The sequence below is a fragment of the Orycteropus afer genome, unplaced genomic scaffold, assembly GCF_000298275.1.
Source record: "Orycteropus afer afer isolate SDZICR_OR568_19922 unplaced genomic scaffold, OryAfe1.0 scaffold00073, whole genome shotgun sequence".
In the NCBI taxonomy this organism is placed as follows: domain Eukaryota; kingdom Metazoa; phylum Chordata; class Mammalia; order Tubulidentata; family Orycteropodidae; genus Orycteropus; species Orycteropus afer.
Window position 1 is genome coordinate 3286152 of NW_006921660.1, and position 20219 is coordinate 3306370.

The following is a 20219-nucleotide window of genomic DNA, read 5'->3' on the forward strand; positions in this document are numbered from 1 at the left end:
GGGGGGGGGGGGTAAGAAAATCTCCAACTCTTTGAAAAGAGATTTCATATGAGAAATCACAAAGGAAGTTAGAAAACATTTTGAACTAAATGATAATGAAAATACAAAATGCCAAAACTTGTGGGATATAGGCAAGTCATATGTAGCAAGTAATTTAGAGCTTTAAGTGTAGAAACCAGAAAATAAAAAGAGCTGAAACTGTTCAGCACTATTCACTAAAGTTTATACTTTACCTGTTGACGCAGCTACTGCATTTCTAGTTACACACCCAACAAAATGTGTGCATATGTGTACCAACAGACATGTAGATAAAGGCATAATTTTTAATAACTAGATATTGGACATTAAATTGCACCAAAAGCAGAATAGTAAAACTAATGTACATCAACAGTATAAGGAATTTATGGTATGTACACAAAAGTGGAAATAGCTATACAGCAATAAAAGTAAATGTGGGTGAATCTCAAAATCTTGTTGTGCAAAAGCAGCCAGATATCAAATAATATATATGGTACTTTTTCTATCACCCAAAGTTCAAAGCAGGCCAAAAATTAATTAACAGTGTATATGAGGCTAGTCTTGGGAGCTCTGGTAGCATAATGCCTAAGGCACTTGACTACTAACCAGAAGGCTAGATGTCAAACCCACCAGCCACTCCTCGGATGGCAGATGGGGCAATCTACTTCCATGGTGATACTGCCTCGGAAACCCAAGGAGGGGTCGCTATGAGTTGGGGCCAACTTGAGGGGTCGCTATGAGTTAGGGCAGACTCGAGGGCACATAACAACAACAACATGAGGCTAATGTTAGCTTTAGAGAGAATGATGAGGGTAATAATGACTATGAAAAGATACAATAGGGACTAAACACCACCCACTGCTGTCAAGTAGTATCCGACCCATGGTGACCCCTCCTTGGGTTTTCAAAGCAGTATCACTACAGAAGTAGATTGCCCAACTGGGGTCATAAGAAGCCCTGGTGGCACCGTGGTTAAAGTGATTGGCTGCTAACTAAAAGGTAGGCAGTTCAAACCTACCAGCCACTCAGCAGGAGAAAGATGTAGCAGTCTGGACTTCTATAAAACTTTACAGCCTTGAAAATCCTGTGGAGCAGTTGTACTCTGCACTATAGGGTCACTATGAGTCAGAATCAACTTGATGACAATGGGTACCTGGGCCATAATCTATTGTAAAATCTTAGTGCTGTTTACATGAGTTTATTCACTTTCAGACTCCAAAAATCAAGGATAAATAAGTTCTAGCCTTAACTGCAGTTTAGTCAAAAAGATTTAGGGTAAGAGTCAGGAAACAATCTCATATGAGGAATAATGAGGAAATAATAAATTTTGAGCTAGAAAAAGAATGGCCTGGCGAGTTGGGGGCATCTTTAAATTTTAGGTAGTCTGATGAAAGAGCAACTACATTCATCTCTGAAACTGGAGTACATAAGTCAGAACAATGAGGGGAAGTTCAGTTGTCAAGACCTAGATTTTGATTCAATGTATTAACTGCGCACGATAAAAGCTGCCCAGCAATGGAACATGTCTCAATAACAAATGCAATCCCAATCACTAAATTTGTTCAAACAGAGGTAGAAAGACCACTCATCAGTGATAAGTAGATGACCACTAAAGCTGCTTTCACATTCTTCAGACCCTACACATATGTTAAATGCAGAACCATAATAAAATAATCTTACCCTTAACCGTGTAGTGGAGATCTCAGCTTTTAAAATATCTGGATCATATTTAGTACTGGATGAAGATCCTGAGAACACTTTTAAAGAGAAAAAAATCCACAAGTAACTATCTATAGTTGCATAAACAGTTCTTGACTTAGAATTTATCAATTCTAAAACCAAGATTTATAAGCTTTGTGGTTATTCATTTTCATTTTATAATTCCTTTGTTGTCACTCATCAGACCCTTATAGCTCTCTATAATTTGTTTAGAAAGTCAGACGAAAGAGGAATGTCATAAGGACTCTTGCACTTAATTTCCTTCTAGACTTTATACCTAGGTCCTTAGAGGACCATATTAGGGATATATATAATAAAAAATTATCCAAAAACTTATATTTTCAGTAGAACTTCTCAGTCCTTTATAACTTCTTCTTAAAACATGGCCAGCTCCAAATGATCTATTTATGGCATGAAAGAGAGATAAATCAGCTCAAGTAGTAAACAAAAACTTCACACTGGCTAATAGTTCCATTTCCTCCCACTAAAAATATTGTGTAAGAGTGGCAAAAAGAGAAAAATTATATGTCTTGTCCAAAAAAGGTAAAAGTTATCGATAAATGAATAAAAGGCAATTAGGCAGAGGAAGGATCAGAAATAAATGGTACACATATCCCCAAAAGGGCAGCCTGTATCTGGAAGAGGTACCATCTCTTATGGTACTGAGGAACTCTTCCAGCCTAGGAAGGAAAAGAACTCAAAGCTAAATTCCACAGAAAAGCAAGTGGACTTCTATTGTCTACAAATAGGGACTTATTTTAGAAGTCTGAATAACCACACTGCATCCACTGTACTTACAGCTTGTGCGAGAACTTGACTTTTCCTTATAAGCATCGTTTAATCGTACATATTCATCCAGGGCCAAAGCCAGCCTTTGCTCCTTCACATGATACAGCTCCTTCTGTGTCCTGAGTGCATCTTGAGCCACTGAGAGATAATCTTTGAGCATTTTCTCCTGTTCTCCTCTCCATTGTTTTCTTGGATCTTCTATCTGTGTGGTTTCTAAAAATACATTAAAAAAAAAAAAAAAACCTTATATATTTTCAGCTAAATTAAATCCTTGTATACTCTAAGGATTTTGTGAGTATTTCCAGAGTAATTTCTCTAAAAATTTGATGGAGTTTTGTTTTAGTCTATCCAGTTGTCCCTTTCACTCTTTCTCACTCTCAATCCGTCACATAGGATAATGCTGCCAAAGAAAGCTTCCATAGCTATGATCAAGACGTTCCTTGAGGGCCAATAATCCTCTGGCTCCCCAATGTCTACAGAATAAAAGCTGAATTATATATGCCAGCAACTGAGGCCCTATATGACCCAAACCCAACCTAATTCCCAAGGCACAAGCTTCCATTCATCACTTAATATAGGATTCTTGCCATGTTGTTCTCAATGTCAGTATGACTCAAAGTGTAGTCTGCTGACCAGCACCAGTTCATGAACTCTGATATGTGTGTGTAACAAGATAAGTATAGAAAACAAGAGTATCTATTTTTGAGAGTTTATAGCAATTTGATACCATTATTATATATTTGTTGAATCTAATAGTATTTGGGCTTCTTGTTTTGTTTATTCATCTTTTTAGTAATTAATTTCTATTGTATTTTACAAAATTATCAATCTAGATGGGTTAGAAATTAGAAAATAAACAGAAAAAGCCCAGGTCCTGGTTTTAGAAGAATGGTTTAGTTTAAGGCAGTGGTTCCTGGGTCTGCACTTTTGCACGTTAGAATCACTGCAGGACCTTTTTAAAAATCCCAAAACTTAAGCTGCAACTCAGACCAACTATACTGTCTAGGGGTGAAGTTCAGCCATTGGTAAATTTCAAAATTCCTCAAAGGCCGAGAACCACTGCTCTGGCACAAAGTTCAAATGCTCCAAGAAGCTCCAGAAAACTCCTCCTGCCACCTGACCTGCAAGTCTTCTGTTCATAAAGCAGTTTATAATCATTCTATAAAACTTAAAATACATCACCGTGTGAGCAGTTATGGTAGGAACCATGAAAAAGGAAAAAAGTATATAGATCACTCAAATATTTTATTTTATTAAAAAGAGATAAATGTCTTCATTTACTAGAAGTTGGGTAGAGTTTTTTTAAAAAAATGAATAGGGTGTTTGTGAATCTGCAAAGGTTGGTGCATATTGGTTAAGAGACATTCTCTTCTCTCTATGGTCATGTATTAAACTCCTCTACTGCAAAAGTGGTTATCTTCCAGGAGAGTAAAATGTTACCCTGGGAAAGGACATAAAATGGAAGCTTCCTATGAGCTGACAAGTTCTATTTCTTTCACCTCTGGCAATTAGAGGGATATGCACATTTTATAAATAATATATGTATACTTCTCTATAACGTATTTAAACTACAAATATTTAAAGGTAAAAATAACTCACTTGAAAGGAACAGAAGTTATGTTATGACTTGAGAACTTGTCTCCAGAATACTACTACAAATGTGTATGCCCCGTAACAACAGACAATATATTAAAAAATTGGATAACTTGGGAAAAAATATGAGTATTTCTTGAAGTTAGGCAATACAAAAAATAAAGTTTGCTTTAAAAAAAGAAGAAGAAGATTTCCTAAAATGGGAGAAGGGGGTGGGAGGACTTGAAAAGGGCCAAGATAGAGTAGTTGGGCCTCTGTAAACACCTAGAAAACGGAATAAAATATGAAACAGTAATTTTCAAACCCTAGACAACAGGTAGTATAGGACTGTGATCACTGAAAGAAGGAAAATGAGCCCTAAGATGATTCCAGATTTCTGCCCGAAACACTTTCTGAATAGCAGCACAAGGAAGGGACCTCAAACAGAGGTCTTGCTGAGTTGGGAGGAAAAATAGGTATCAGGAAGGCATGGCAGCTGGAATTTGTAGGGCACAATATAAAAGAAGAAGACTTAAGGAGAGATAGTCTAGAAATTAGCACAGGGGTTGTGTTAAGTCTGTGAGTGAATGTTAAGGATGTACATGTATAGGGGGAAATGAACAAGACAAGGCAAAGGACAAGTGGGATTGCTATAAGCAGATATATCCCATGCTTTATACAGGGTAGAAGACGTTCTAATTTTGTACAGCTAGAGTACACACAAAACACCAACGGCATCCAGTGCAGACTGCAACAGAATCACACCTCAATAAAGGGGCTAAACAAGACAGAGTAAAAGTGACTTAGAACCTGCCTTTAAAAAACTTTAAAACAAATTTCTAACAGACAAAGCTAATTGTTGTTGTTGTTGTTATGTGCCATCGAGTCGGCCCCGACTCATAGCGACCCCTCCTTGGGTTTCTGAGGCAGTATCACTACGGAAGTAGATTGCCCAATCCTCCTTCCCAGGAGTGGCTGGTGAGTTTGAACCGCTAGCTTTCTGGTTAGCAGTCAAGTGCCTTAGGCACTATGCCACCAGAGCTCCTAGCAAGTAATTTAATTGCTAGCCAGAATAAACCACAACATTCTTTTAAAAGCTCAACAAAATCTAGTATCAAACAATAATGAAACACATATAACACTCAACATAACTGCTCAATGTTATGCCAAAAAGCATAAAAGTATGATTCATAATCAGGAGAAAAATTAGTTAATAAAAACAGACCTAGGAATGCAGAGATGATAACATTCACTGGATAGGATTACCCAAAGAATAAGCATTTCAAAATATTACGGAACCTGACAATGAAGCAAGACAAGCTATTCAAGCAGAAACAAAGAGAAAAGAAAATATTGAAAAAACTAATAGTAATAAGTTACTTACAGGACAATATGAAGCACTAAAACAGATGTATAGGTAGCTATAGTGGTCGATTGGGCTGCTAAACAAAAGGTCAGCAGTTCAAACCCACCAGCTGTAACACAGAAGAAAGATGAGGCAGTCTGTTCCCAAAAGATTTACAGCTTTGGAAATGCTCCAGGGCAATTCTACTCTTATAGCTATGACTAAGAATTGACTCGATCACAGTAGGTATGTTTTTGTTTGTTTGGTAACAGAAGAGTAATGGTAATCTCAAAAAGGGATAGATACAGGAAGACGGTTAATATATCTGGGAAAATAACAGGCAAAAATTATCCAAATTTTATGAAAGTTATGCACCCAGAGGTCCAAGAAGTTCAAAAAACCCAATGAAGAAGAAAAACCAGGAAAAGCATGCCAAAGCACTTCATAATCAAAATGCTGAGTAACAAGGATAAAGAGAGAATATTTAAATAGCTAAAATAATAATAAAATTTATATAAATTTACATTGTATACAGAAAATTGAAGACAGGAATGACTAAAGACTTCATGTCAGAAACTGTACACATGTCAGAAAGAAGTGGTATGAGGTATTCAGGGTGCTAGAATAGATTCTGTCATCCTGCAATTCTATAGCCAGCAAAACTATCCTTCAAAAATGAAGGCAAAGTCACAATTTTTTAATATCCACATAAACTAAAAGAAAATGTTACCAGTAGACTTACACTAAAAGAAATATTAAAGCAAGCTTTTTTTTTTAGGTAGAAGTAAGAACAATGACAGATGGAAATTAGATCTACACAAAGAAATTAAAAACACCACATAAAATCTACCTTAAATATAAAGAAACAGATAAGTGAAAAGTAAAAGGAAGGGAAAATCAACACATACATGAAAAGATGATTGTGATCATTAGTCACTGCCACTGTTAGGTACAGTCAAGTCAGCTCCAACTCATAGCGAACCTATGTACAACAGAATGAAACATTGCCTGGTCCTGTTTCAGTCCCACCATCCTTACTATACTTGAGCTCACCCCATTGTAGCCACTGTGTCAACCCATCTCGTTGAGCATCTACCCTTTTTCGTTGACCCTCCAATTTATCAAGCATGTTATCCTTCTCCAGGGAATGGTCCCTTCTGACAATATGACCAAAGTAGGTGAGATGAAGTCTGGCCATTCTCACTTCCAACAAGCATTCTAGCTGTACTTCCTCCAGGACAGATTTGTTAGTTATGTGGCAGTGCATGATACTTGCAGTGTTCCTCACCAATGCCACAATTCAAAAGCACCAACTCTTCTTCAGTCTTCCTTATTCACTGTCAAGCTTTCACATGCATATGAGGCAACTGAAAATACCATGGCTTAGGTTAGGAACACTTGGGTTAGGACATCTTTGCTCTTCAGTACTTTAAAGGGGTCTTTGGCAGCAGATTTGCCCAGTGTAAAACCACATCTGATTTCTTGACTGCTGTCCCATTGGTGTTGATTGTGGAACTAAGTAATAAGAAATCTCTGGCAACTTCAATCTTTTCTCCATTTATTGTGATGCTGCTTATTGGTCCAGTTGTGAGTATTTTCATCTTCTTTACGTTGAGGTGTAACGCATACTGCAGACTGTAGTCTTCAATTTTCATCAGTAAGTGCTTCAAGCCATCTTCACTTTCAGCAAGCAAAGTTGTGTCATCTGCATATTATAGGTTGTTAACAAGTCTTCCTCCAATCCTGATGCCATGTTCTTCTTCATATAGTCCAGCTTCTCAGATTATTTGTTCAGCATATAGCTCAAATAAGTATGGAAAAAGGATATAGCCCAGACATACTCCCTTCCTGATTTTAAACCATGCAGTATCCTCATGATCTGATTAAACTACAGCCTGGTCTATGTATAGGTTCCTCATGAGCACAATAAGGTAAGGGTGCTGGAATTCTCATTCTTCCCAATGTTATCCATAATTTGTCATGATCCACACAGTCAAATGCTTTTGCATAGTCAATAAAACACAAGTAAACATCTTTCTGGTGTTCTCTGTTTCACCCAAGATCCATGTGACATCAGCAATGATATCCTTCATTCCATGTCCTCTTCTGAATCCAGCTTGCACTTCTGGAAGTTCTCTGTCAATACACTGCTGCTACCATTTATGAATTATCTTTAGCAAGATTTTACTTGTGTGTGATATTAATCATATTGCTCGATAATTCAATATTCTGTGGGATCACCTTTCTTTGAAATGGGTACAAATATGGATCTCTTACATTCAGTTGGCCAGGTAGCTGTCTTCCAAATTTCTTGGCATAGACGAATGAGTGCCTCCAGTGTGGCATTCATTTATTTAAACATCTCAATAGGTATTGCATCAATTTCTGGAGCCTTGTTCCCCGCCAATTCCTTCAGTTCAGCTTCCACTTCTTCCTTCAACACCATTGGTTTTTGATCATATACCACTTTTAAATGGATGAACATCAAACAATTCTTTTTGGTACAGTGACTCTGTGTATTCCTTCCATCTTCTTTTGATGTTTTTTGCATCATTCAATATTTTGCTCACAAAATCTTTCAATATTGCAACTTGGGGCTTGAATGTTTTCTTCAGTTGTTTCAGCATGAGACAAGCTGAGCGTGTTCTTCCCTTTTGGTGTTCTAACTCCAGGTCTTTGTACATTTCATTATAATGATTAACGTTGTCTTCTCAAGCTACTCTTTGAAATCTTCTGTTCAGCTCTTTTATCACTTCTTCCATTTGCTTTAGCTACTCTCTGTTCAAAAGCAAGTTTTCAGAGTCTCTCTGACATCCATTTTGTTTTTTTCTTCCTTTCCTATCTTTTTAAAGACTTTTTTTTTTTTTTTTTTGCTTTCTTCATAGATGATATTCTTGATGTCATCCTACAACTCTTCTGGTTTTCAGTCATTGGTGTTCAATGCATCAAATCTATTCTTTGGATGGTCTCTAAATTGAGGAAGGATAAAATCAAGGTCATATCTTGGCTCTCATGGACTTGTTATAATTGTCTTCACCTTCAACTTGAACTTGCATATGAGCAGTTGATGGTTTGTTCCACAGTCAGCTCCTGGCCCTTTTTGGCTGAAGATACTGAGCTTCTGCATTGCCTCTTGCCACAGATGTAATCAATCTGATTCCTGAGTACTCCCATCTGGTGAAGTCTGCATGTAGAGCTGCCATTTATATTGTTGACAAAAAAGTTATTTGCAATGAAGAAGTCATTGACCTTGTAAAATTCTATCATGCACTCTCTAGCATCATTTCTATCTCCACGTCCATATATTCCAACTAATGATGATTCTTCTCAGTTTCAAACATTTGCAGTCCAATCACCAGTAATAATCAACACATCTTGATTGCATGTTTGGTCAATTTCAGACCACAGAAGTTGGTAAAAAAAAATCCCCAATTTCCTTGTCTTTGGTGGTTGGTGGATAAATTTGAGTAATAGTAGTATTAACTGGTCTTCCTTGTAGGTGTATGAATATTATCCTATCAATGACAGCATTGTACTTCAGGATAGGTCTTGAAACAGTCCTTGGGATGATGAATGCCATTCCATGCCTCTTCAATTTGTCATTTCTGGCATAGTAGATCATATGGTTGCTTGATTCAAAATGGCCAAAACCAGTCCATTTCACCTCACTAATGCCTAGGATATCGATCTTTATGGATTCCATTTCATTTCTAACAACTTAAATTTTCCTAGATTCACACTTTGTACATTTCATGTTCCAATTATTAATGGATGCTTGCAGCTGTTTCTTCTCATTTTGAGTCATACCACACTGACAAAAGGAGGTCCCAAAAGCTTTGCTCCATCCACATCATTAAGGTCGACTCTACTCTGAAGAGGTAGCTCTTCCCCAGTCATATTTTGAATGCCTTTTGGCCTGAGGGGTTCATCTTCTGGCACTGTATCAAACAATGTTTCAGGGCTATTCATAAAGTATTCCAGTAACATATCAGCATTTCACTGCTATTCATAAGGTTTTCATTGGCCAATTATTTGAGAAGTGGATTGCCCCTTCCTTCTTCCAAATCTGTCTTGGTCTTGAAGCTCTACTAAACCTGTCCACCATGGGTAACCCTGCTGGAATTTGAAACACCAGTGACATAGCCTCCAGCTTCACAGCAACATGCAAGCCACCACAGTATGACAAACTGACAGACGAATCATAAGAGAGATGCAAATCAAACAATGAGATATCATCTCACCCAAGCAATAATAGCAATGATAAAACAAACAGAAAGTAACTGATGCTAGTGAGGGTATGGGGAAATTGGAACTGTTACACACTGCAGGTGGGATTGCAAAATGCTACAACATTGTGGAAAATGGTTATGACAATTCCTTAAAAAGTTAGAAATAAAAACACCATATAACCCAGCAATCCACTACTAAGTATATATTATTCTAGAAAAATAAGAGCCATGACATGAACAGATACAGCACATCTGCTCATTGCAACATTACTCACAATAGCAAAAAGATGAAAACAACCACAGTGGCTATCAACAAACGGATGGATAAACAATGTATGGTATATACACATAACCACACAACATTAAATGATAATGATGAATCTGCAAAACACTTCAAACATGGATAACCTAGAGGACATTACACTGAATTAAATAAGTCAGTCACAAAAGGACAAATATTTTATGAAACCACTATTATAAAAAGGTTAAGACAAGGTTTATGCACACAAGAATCATTCTTTGATGGTTACCAGAGATGAAAGGAGGAAGAAGGGAAAATCACTAACTAGAATGAATGTAAACCAAAACTAAACCAAACACACTTCTATCAAGTCGATTCTGGCTGACAGTGACCTCCCCACTAGGTTTCCAAGGCAGTAAATCTTTTTGAAAGTAGATTGCCTCATCTTCTGTCCACGGAGCATCTTGTGGGTCTGAACTGCCAACCTTCTGGTTAGCAGTCAAAGCTTTAGGCACTATGCCATGAGAGCTACTAAAGTACACATCAGACATGTATTAACTTGGGTTATACACAATAAGAGGGAGGTAAGCACAACATATCCAAGGCAAAGGAAGACACTGGGAAGTATCCAAGAGTATAAAGTAATATGGGAAATATTTTTACATACATAATCCTCCAATTATAATGATAACAAACAATAATTTATGAGTGGATACATAGGCAGATATGCAAGCTGAACAGGTGTGGGATGCGGCATGCTATGCTAGTATACTCATGAGTAGGTTTGGTAGAGGATATTTTTACATACATGTTGATATGTGCTGAAAATATATCCAAGTACATAGTAGAGCATACCGGGGGCAAAGTTACACAAACTTCTTAGCTATAACCAAACATCATGAGGAACTGAGTCAATGGGCTTAAGGGCTTAGGGGCAGAGTCTCAGGGATATCTAAGTCAACTGCCCTGAGTTAAGCTTTAAACATTAAACTAAAAACACCTCCTAAAGTCTTCTTAAAAGTAAACAATAGTTTAACTTAACTAGTGAAAAAGGTCTGCCTTGAGCACTGTGTGCTCTTTTAAGATCTATCTATCTGGGATCAAATTGACACCACCAACTCAAAAGATTAGACAGGAAACTTAGGGGCAGTGATTATATGTTGATAGAGAAAGAATAACTCGGAGAAGGAGTATAAGAATGGCTGCACAATTCAAAGAATTTAACCAATATCACTGAGTTGTATATGTAGAAATTGTTGAACTGATGTATGTACTACTGTGTACATACATCAACAAAGTAACTTTTCTTTTTTAAAACAGATTGAAATGCAGAGTATCTTCTCTGACCATGATGAGGTTAATTGGAAATCAACAACAGAAAGATATCTGGAATGTTCCAAAATACCTGAAAATTAAGCAACACTCTTACAAGTCAGGGGATGGCAATCATGTTCCTAAAGAGCAAAACAGTAAATATTGTAGGCTTGTAGGTCATACAATCTTTCTAGCAACTATTCAACTTTGCTTTTGCAGTTGAAGTAGCCACAGAAAATATATAAATGAATGGGCAAAGCATGTTCCTACAAAAATTTGTTCATAAAAACAGGTGGAAAGCCTGTGTGCCATAGTTTGTAAAGCCCTGACCTAAGTAAACAGCAAAATATATCAAGTTCATGTACTGGACAATTAACATTCCTAAAATGTCTATTTTACTCAAATTAATCTATAGATTCAATGAAATTGGAAACAAAATCTCAGGAGGCTTTTTTTTTTTTTCTTCCAGTTGTAACAAGCTGATTTTAAAATGTATACGAAAATTCACAGACTTAGAATGGCTGAAGTAGTTTTAAAAAGAAAAGAAGTTAAGAAATAAAGACTTACTACATAGCTATAATAATCAAGGCAGTATGGTATTGATGTAAAGACAGACATACAGATCAATGAAACTGAATAGAGTCCAGGAACAAACCTACACATATTATCTGTCGACTGATTTTCATCAAAAGCAAAGAGATAAATTCAATGGGAGGAAGAATAATCTTTTCAACGAAAGGTGCTGGAACTAAGATACTCTTCAAACTTTGAACTGAAACTAAACTCTGTAGTCACCTTTTAGCCAAATAAAAAATGGACTCCAAAAGGAAAAAAAAAAAAAAGACTACCATCTGTAAATACTGTGCTCCTTTTAAAAATGACTTACCTATATAAGACTGTCAACAATTACTTTAAAACAATGTAATGGGGGTGGGAAACTAGATTAATGAAAATGAAACTACCAGAACAGAAATTCTTAAAATAAGACTGTTCAGGCATTGTGAAGAATGTAACTAATGTCAGTGAACAACTTGTACAGGAATGGTGAATGGGAAGCTAAACTTCTATGTAAAACTTTACCACAAACACAATAAAATATTAATTTAAAAAAAAAAAAAAAACCTACCCTCTCTACTTCAGTGTAGTTGAGATCAGATTTAGTTCTGTTCTTTCTCTCCTATTACTATAGTGCCAAACTCTCCCTTCCCCTCCCCTTTTTTGCAATAATCCTTTTGAATAAAGTCACCTTTAAAAAAAAAGTGCTGGAACAACTGGATAGCTATATGAAGCACACAAGCACATGCACAAACAGCACTGATTGTTAGTGCACACCACATTAAAAATATTAACTTGATATGGGCTGAAAGTAAAACCTAAAATTATAAAAATTCTGGAAGAACACAGAGAATATCTCCTTTACCTTGACAAAGCTTTCTTAAATAGAACACAAAAAGCATGAACCATTAAAAATAATAATAATAAAATTCAATTTCATAAATATAAAAAATTGCTGGAAGAAAATACTTGTATTAAATATATCTGACAAAGCACTTTATCCAGAATCATAATAATCATCTCAATAAGAAACTCAAGCCAATTTTAAAAATGAACAAATGGTTGATCAGAAAATTCATAAAGTATACCAACAACCAGTAAGCACATGAGAACAGGCTTGACATCATTAAGCCACAATGTAATTCCACTGTAGTGACATTTAAAAAAAAAAACAAAAAACACTTCACTGCCATCAAATCAATTCAGATTCATAGTAACCATCACCCTTTGGGTTTCTGAGATGGTAAATCTTTACAGAAGTAGATTGCCCAGTCTTGCTTCCATGGAGCACCTGGTGGGTTTGAACCACCAACCTTCTGGTGAGCAGTCAAATGCCTTAGGTACTATGCCACAGAACAGCTTTCAGTCACATTAGTAACCACCTAAAATTGCTAAATTTAAAAACTGGCAAATCCAATGACTTGGAGAGGATGTAGAGCATCTCAAATTTTCATTCACTGTTAATAGGAATATACAATGGTATGATCAATTTGGAAAACTATTTGGCCATTACCATACAGCCTAGCAATTCCCCTCCTTGTTATTCACCGAAGATATATGAAAACGTGCTCACACAAAGACCTGTACATGAATGTTCCTAACAGCTTTATATGTAATAGGCAAAAACTGAGAACAAAGCAAACATCCATCAATAGGTAATAAACAAACAAACTGCAGTATATTCATATAATAGAAGACCACTCACACATGGACCACTATTCGGCAATAATAAATGGACACAAAATACTACATCCATAATCATGTATGAATCTTAAATCATGCTGAGTTAAAGATGCCAGACACACAAAAGTACATGATGTATGGGTTCTACTTACATGAAATTCTAGGCAAAAGTAAATCTAATCCATTTTGACAGAAAGCAGATCACCGGTTGCCAGGGGCCAGCCAGGGGACACAATGCTGTGTGTGCATGTGCGCTTCATATAGCTATCCAGTTGCTCCAGCACTTTTTTTTTTTTTTGTAAATAGATAAGGGTAACTTTATTCAAAAGGATTATTGCAAAAAAGGGGGAGAATTTGTTGTGTATAAATTATATCTCAATAACGTTGATTAAAAATATACTTAAAGAAGTTAAGCTCAATAACTACTAGAGAGAACTGAGGTGCAGCGAGAATAATTATAGCATTACCTCAAATAACATTTCTTGTCACTATCAGCTGGCACAAAGAACTTAAGGAGTCAGGTCATCTGAGTTCTATTCCTGCTTTTGTTACTAGCCAGCTGTGAAACTTTAGGCAAATTATTTTACACCTCTTATTCTCAAAGGAGTTCTGGTGGCCCAGTAAGTAAATAATTTGGCTGCAACCAAAAGGTCAGCAGTTCAAACCCACCAAATGCTTCACAGGAAAAAGATGAAGCAGTCTGCTTCTGTATAGGTTTACAGTCTTGGAAACCCTATGGGGCAGTACCACTCTGTCCTATAGGGTCGCTGAGTCAGAATCAACTTGGTAATTATGAATTTGGTTTTGATTTTAATTCTCAAGTATCTCAAATATAAAAGGAGGGTGACATACTGAAAGAATAACCTTTGTAGTAGACATTGTTGTTGCGCTCTCCAAATCTTCACAGTTCAATGTGACCATGTCTGTGTTCCAGGGATATCATTGCTGATGTCAGATGGATCTTGGATCAAAGCAAAGAATACTAGAAAGATGTTTACCTGTGTTTTATTAACTAAGCAAAAGCATTCAATTGTGTGGATCATAACAAATTATACATAACATTGAGAAGAATGGGAATTCCAGAACATTTCATTGTACTCATGAGAAACCTGTACACAGACCAAGAGGCTGTCATTCAAACAGAACAAGGGTACACAGCATGGTTTAAAATCACAGAGGGAGTAGCAGGGTTGTATCCTTTCATTTATTCAATCTGTATGCTGAACAAATAATCCAAAAAGCTGGACTATATGAAGAACACAGCATCAGGATTGGAGAAAGAATCATTAACAACCTGTGATATGTCGACAACACAACTTTGCTTCCCAAAAGTGAGGATGACTTGAAGTACTTACTGATGAAAACTGAAGACTACAGCCTGCAGTACAGATTATACCTTAATATAAAGAAAACAAAAATCCTCACAACTGGACCAATAAGCAGCATCACGATAAATGGAGAAAAAATTGAAGTTGTCAAAGACTTCATATTACTTAGTTCTACAATCAACACCAATGGAAGCTGCAGTCAAGACATCAAAAGACATACTGCATTGGCAAATCCCTGCAAAAGACCTCTTTCAAGAACTGATGAACAAAGATATCACCTTGAAGACTAAGATGCATCTAACCCAAGCCATGGTATTTTCAATCGCCTCATATGCATGTGAGAGCTGGACAATGAATAAGGAAGACTGAAGAGTTGATGCATTTGAGTTGTAGTGCTGGCAAAGAATGCTGAAACTGCTGTGGACTGCTAAAAAAACTAACAAATCTGTCCTGAAAGAAGTGCAGCCAGAATGTTCCTTGGAAGTGAGAATGGACAGATTTCATCCCACCTACTTTGGTCATGTTGTTAGAAGGGACCATTCTCTGGAGAAGGATGTCATGCTTGGTAGAGTGGAGGGTCAACAAAAGAGGGGAAGGCCCTCAACAAGATAGATTGACATGGTGGCTGCAGTGATGGGCTCAGGTATAGTAGAGATTGTGAGGCTGGCACAGGACTGGGCAGTGTTTTGTTCTGTAGTACAAAAAGTCACTATGAGTGGGAGATGACTCGATGGCACATAACAACAACAATAACAACATCTATTTCTCACATTTATATATACAAATGTATCCTGGCCCCGAGTATACAACTTATCCTCCAACAAAGACAAATTTGGTCTTTAAAAAAAGTTTTTATAACTACAGATGGCACCCAATTATCCCTACTTGCTGGTATTCATACCTCTGAATGCACAATAGATCTACTGACTTGCTTTTAATAGAACACAGAATAAACAATGAGATAGCCCTTCTGAGGTTAGGCTAGAAAAGACTATCACTGCTATTTCTCTCTTCTTTCTGTTCTCTTTCATTCTTGGTTCTCCTTGTTTCATTTTTTTGCTTTGTTGAAGCAAGTTGCCATGTTGTAAAGATACATTATGGGAGGCCCATGTGACAAAGAGTGAGTGTAGCCTCTGGCCAGCAGCCTACAAGAAATTAAATTCTGCCAAAAAACACATGAGTGAGTTTGTAGCAGACCCTTCTGAGTCAAGCCTTGAGATGACTATGACTGCAGCCTGGTGACACTTGAATACAGTCTGTGAGAGACACTGAGCTAGAGGATCCAGTTAAGCCATGCTCAAATTCCTAACCCACAGAAACTATGAGATAATAAATGTTATTGTAAGCTACTAAGTTTCAGGGCAATTTGTTATGGATCAATACACAACTAATAAATTAGCCAAATTAAGATACGACACAAATTGAAAACATATATACAAACTTTAAATGTTTTAAAGATATAATAGTTATAATAAGATATGTACTTTCAATTTCTTCTCAATATCTCTGGAGGTTTTTGTAATCAATATTTCCCTCCATAATAAGAAATTGGTATAGTCTCAATAAAATATTTGTCAACAACTAAACTGCCACAAAACACTGACAGCAACACGGGCTGACATTTAAATGAATAAAATGCAATGATAGCAGCAATAAACTGTCAGCATTTGCTTCAGATAGTTCAGCGGAAACACTCCAGTAAATTGGTTTAAATAAGTATGTTCTAACAAATTCAGTAGGAATCATTTACATTTCTGAATTATCACACAATTAACTGCAAAATATGAACTACAAAAGAGGGTCCCAAAGGCACCTCAGAAGGAAGCGTCATAAAACAGGATTGTGCTTCATCTCCATCAGTTATATTTGTTGAACAGATCTGTGAAGAGTATTTATTAACTCAGAGAAAGTATATTAAACAAATGTGGTATTTTTTATGAAGACCTGGTAGCCTTGAGAGATCACTGTATTACAATGCAATATAATTTGCACGTTGTCTACTACATGAACAAAGTAATGCATCACATACTGTTAAACTGTCACATACCTAAAGGGAATACACATTTCCTCAGTTTTATAGATATGGAACTTTAGAGAACACACTGTGAGTTACATGAGTTTATCATGGAAGATAATGTCGGATTCTTGAAAAGGAATATAATTTCTGCCTATACTGCATATTTCTACTCTTCCTGTTGTGCTCAGGAAAAAAAGGAATGAAAGGAATATGAGTAGCTTTCCTTATTTTCTTTTTATAAAGTGCAGTGCAGTGAATTACTTGGTATGGCTTTTCTAGCCATAGTCTGTAACTCCCACTGGATTACTGGGTGAGACTATGCAAATAAGGTGTGCAGAACTCTGATGGTGGGATTGGTTAGTTTTGACACTCTCCCAGGCTTAAAATAAGCCTTCCTAGAGGCAGAAAGGGAATCTCACTGCCATCAAGAGAAAAGAGCTAGAAGTGAAGCGAAGCACATCCTTAGACCCAAGATGTCTGTGCTGGACCTCCTTGGCAGAGAAAGACGCCTGCCAGAGAGACAGTGGTCATGGAACCATGAGACATGAGGCAGAGTGGCAGGCCTTACCTGGCCCACAGAGCTATAAAGTTAAGTGCCTTTAAGCTGGTGGAATGGGGGACACCTAAGTGTACCTATCTGCAGAGCTAAAAGAGCTTTGGAACACTTGCTTGAGTAGGGCAGAGGCCAGGCCAAAGACGCCAAGGGCTAGAGAGACGTGCCTAAAGGCACAGCAGAGGGGAGACTGTCCCAATGGAAGAATTATAACCTGAGCACATTCCTGAACCTGAACTGTAGCCTGTTACTTCCCGAACAAACCCCATAATCTTAAGTATTGTCTGTGAGTTCTATGTAGCCATTGCAATGAATTAGTGAATGTACCAGAGAAGTAGTTGTTGGAGTGATGGTTGGTGTCATAATTGTCAGGATGAAATGTGGCTGCATGTCTAGCCTCATAGAAATAAGCTTTGGGCTGCTGCTGCTGCTGCTGATGATGATGATGATGATGATTCTGTCTTCCTCTTGTGAAGTTAGAGGAGGTCAGAAGATGCTGCCTAAATGCCCTTTTAGCAGGGTATCAGCTATATTTATTTATTTTCTGGTGGTCATTTCTGTATACATTTATTAACCACCTAGTATAAGCAATAGGGAAACAGGAGGTATGGATGGTATGGTGTAGTAAATTACTTAGTGTGGCTTTTCTAGTCATAAGTCTTTGTAAATGCTGTGGTGGAATTTGCTGTGAGCAACTGAGGAGCTCCTCATCGTAAAAGTTATCCACCTGGATAACTGTGTTGGGCGCAACATAAAGCAATGTTTTGGGAGGTTCCCGCTCTCTCTCAGGTGCTTAGAATTCTGATGTTATGACTGGTTAGTTTGGCCACTGCTGGGCTCAAAAGGAGGCCTCCTAGAGGCAGAAGAAGTCTCTCTCTGACTGCTGGTTGAGGAAGATGTGCTGCTGAAAGAGACATGCGCTCCTGAAAGAGCTATGTGCTGCTGGGAAAGAGACTCAACAGACATGCATTCCTGAGTGAGACATCAAGGGACACTCACTGTTGAGAGAGAGACTGTGAGAGACTGTTAGGAGAAAGACTGAGTGTTTTTCCTGAACTTGAATTGTAGCCTGGTGCTTCCCTAATAAACTCCGTAATCTGTGACTTCTGTGTGGCTACTGCAAAGAATTACTGGACCGAGGAGAGAGGTGGTGGGTGCCTTGGGAGGAATGGTTGGTGAGAGGACTAGAGGGAGGCAACATGTCTGGCCTTACAGTAATAGGCCTTGGGCTACTGATGGTGATTCTGTCTTCCTCTTGTGGGGTTAGAGGAAGTCAGAACATGTGGCCTCCCTGCCCTTTTTGCAGATGGGCATGATGCTTCCTTCCAAGAAACTTACAGAAAAATAGAAGAATTTGAGACATACGGATTAAAAAAAAGAAAAAGAAAAGTATTTTATACAGTAGAAAGTGATAGTGCTTTGAGAAGAGAAGGTTAAGTGCCATGGAAGTTTAGAGACAGACAGCTGTCTCTAGCTGGAAAAGTAAGGTCTTATGAAACAGGCAGTGATTAAATAGGGTTTTCAAAGATTCCAGGCAAGAAACCCTTCAGAAAACCCCTGTTTTCTTCTGCAGCCATCACAGACTATTCTCCCATTCACAACAGCCTTAGGCTGCACTGAGCTGCTCTTCTCTCTTGCACCAAGTCCTGCTTTCTCTAGCCTCTTTAGACCTTCAGACTTATTTGTGGTCTTCCGTCTGTCAGGAGGTTTCTTTTTCCAACCCCCATCCCTACTCCATTCCCCTTTTCTCTTGGCCTAGTTAACTCAGTCACCCTTTGGGTATCAATTTAAAGCACATCCTCTAAGTAGCCATGACTATATCCTTGAGAATGGATGAGATGCCTCCACTGACTGCTCCCTTAGTTCTGTTAGCCCTACGGTTGCTCTTTCCACATTCTAAGTTATTTTCTCTTTTCTTCCGTCAGAGGCTGGACACTAGCCTAGGGTCTTGTGAATGTCAGGTTAATAAATGTGAAATTCATTTTGTAAACAACAGGGTAGCACTGAAGGGTTTTATGTAAAGGCATGACAAGATTAGCTATATAGTATAGGAAGATCATCTGACAGAAATGTGAAGCTCTACTATCAAGAGTTGATGTGATGGTGCAGAATATTTATTGATATGAAAAGTTCACACATTAAAAACAAGAGTTTATAATAAACAGAGCAGGTATAATATAAACCCATTTGTTGTTGTTGTTGTTGTTATGTGCCATCGAGTCAGCCCCGACTCATAGCAACCCCTTCTTGGGTTTCCAAGGCAGTATCACTACAGAAGTAGGATTGCCCAAACTTCCTTCGAAGGAGTGGCTGGTGGGTTTGAACTACCAGCCTTCTGGTTAGCAGTCAAGTACCTTAGGCACTATGCTACCAGAGCTCCTGATAAACCCATTTAGGGTATGAAATATATTTAAAACTATATCTATAATAAAATACTGTATTGATACAGGAAAAAGTATAGAAGCATACAACACTAAAACATTTAGAATATTTGTGTTTTGGTTACTATGTGCTGCTCAGAAAAACCACAGGTATAGTGTCTTTAACTAACAGGAGTTTATTCTCCTCCAGTTTTGGAGGCTAGGAGTCCGAGTTCAAAGTGCCAGCTCTAGGGGCTGGATAAAAGCCCCTCAACCTTGGGCTTCAGCTCTGCCTATTGCTCCTGGCCCACTGAAGCCGGAGGCTTTCTTCACTCAGGTAGCTGCTTGCTGCTAAAGCTGACAAAACCCAATGTGGACAAGGAAAAGGGCACAGGCCCATTATTACCAAATCACATGTCAGGCCATTGATTCAAGTCCATCAAGAGTTCCAAGATCAGCAAACAACATGGCAGGCTCCTAAATGAAAACTCAGTTA

At 37.7% G+C, this 20219-nt stretch overlaps 1 protein-coding gene across 1 annotated transcript in view; it reads right to left on the reverse strand.

Moving 5' to 3' along the window:
* Positions 1 to 20219, reverse strand: part of WWC2 (WW and C2 domain containing 2) — a 415307-nt gene that overhangs the window by 189053 nt on the left and 206035 nt on the right. The window contains exons 3-4 of the mRNA XM_007940882.2: positions 2536 to 2739; positions 1699 to 1775 (exon numbers count right to left, since the gene is read on the reverse strand). Of these exons, the coding sequence (XP_007939073.1) occupies positions 1699 to 1775; positions 2536 to 2739 (281 nt within the window). The remainder of the gene's footprint in view (positions 1 to 1698; positions 1776 to 2535; positions 2740 to 20219) is intronic.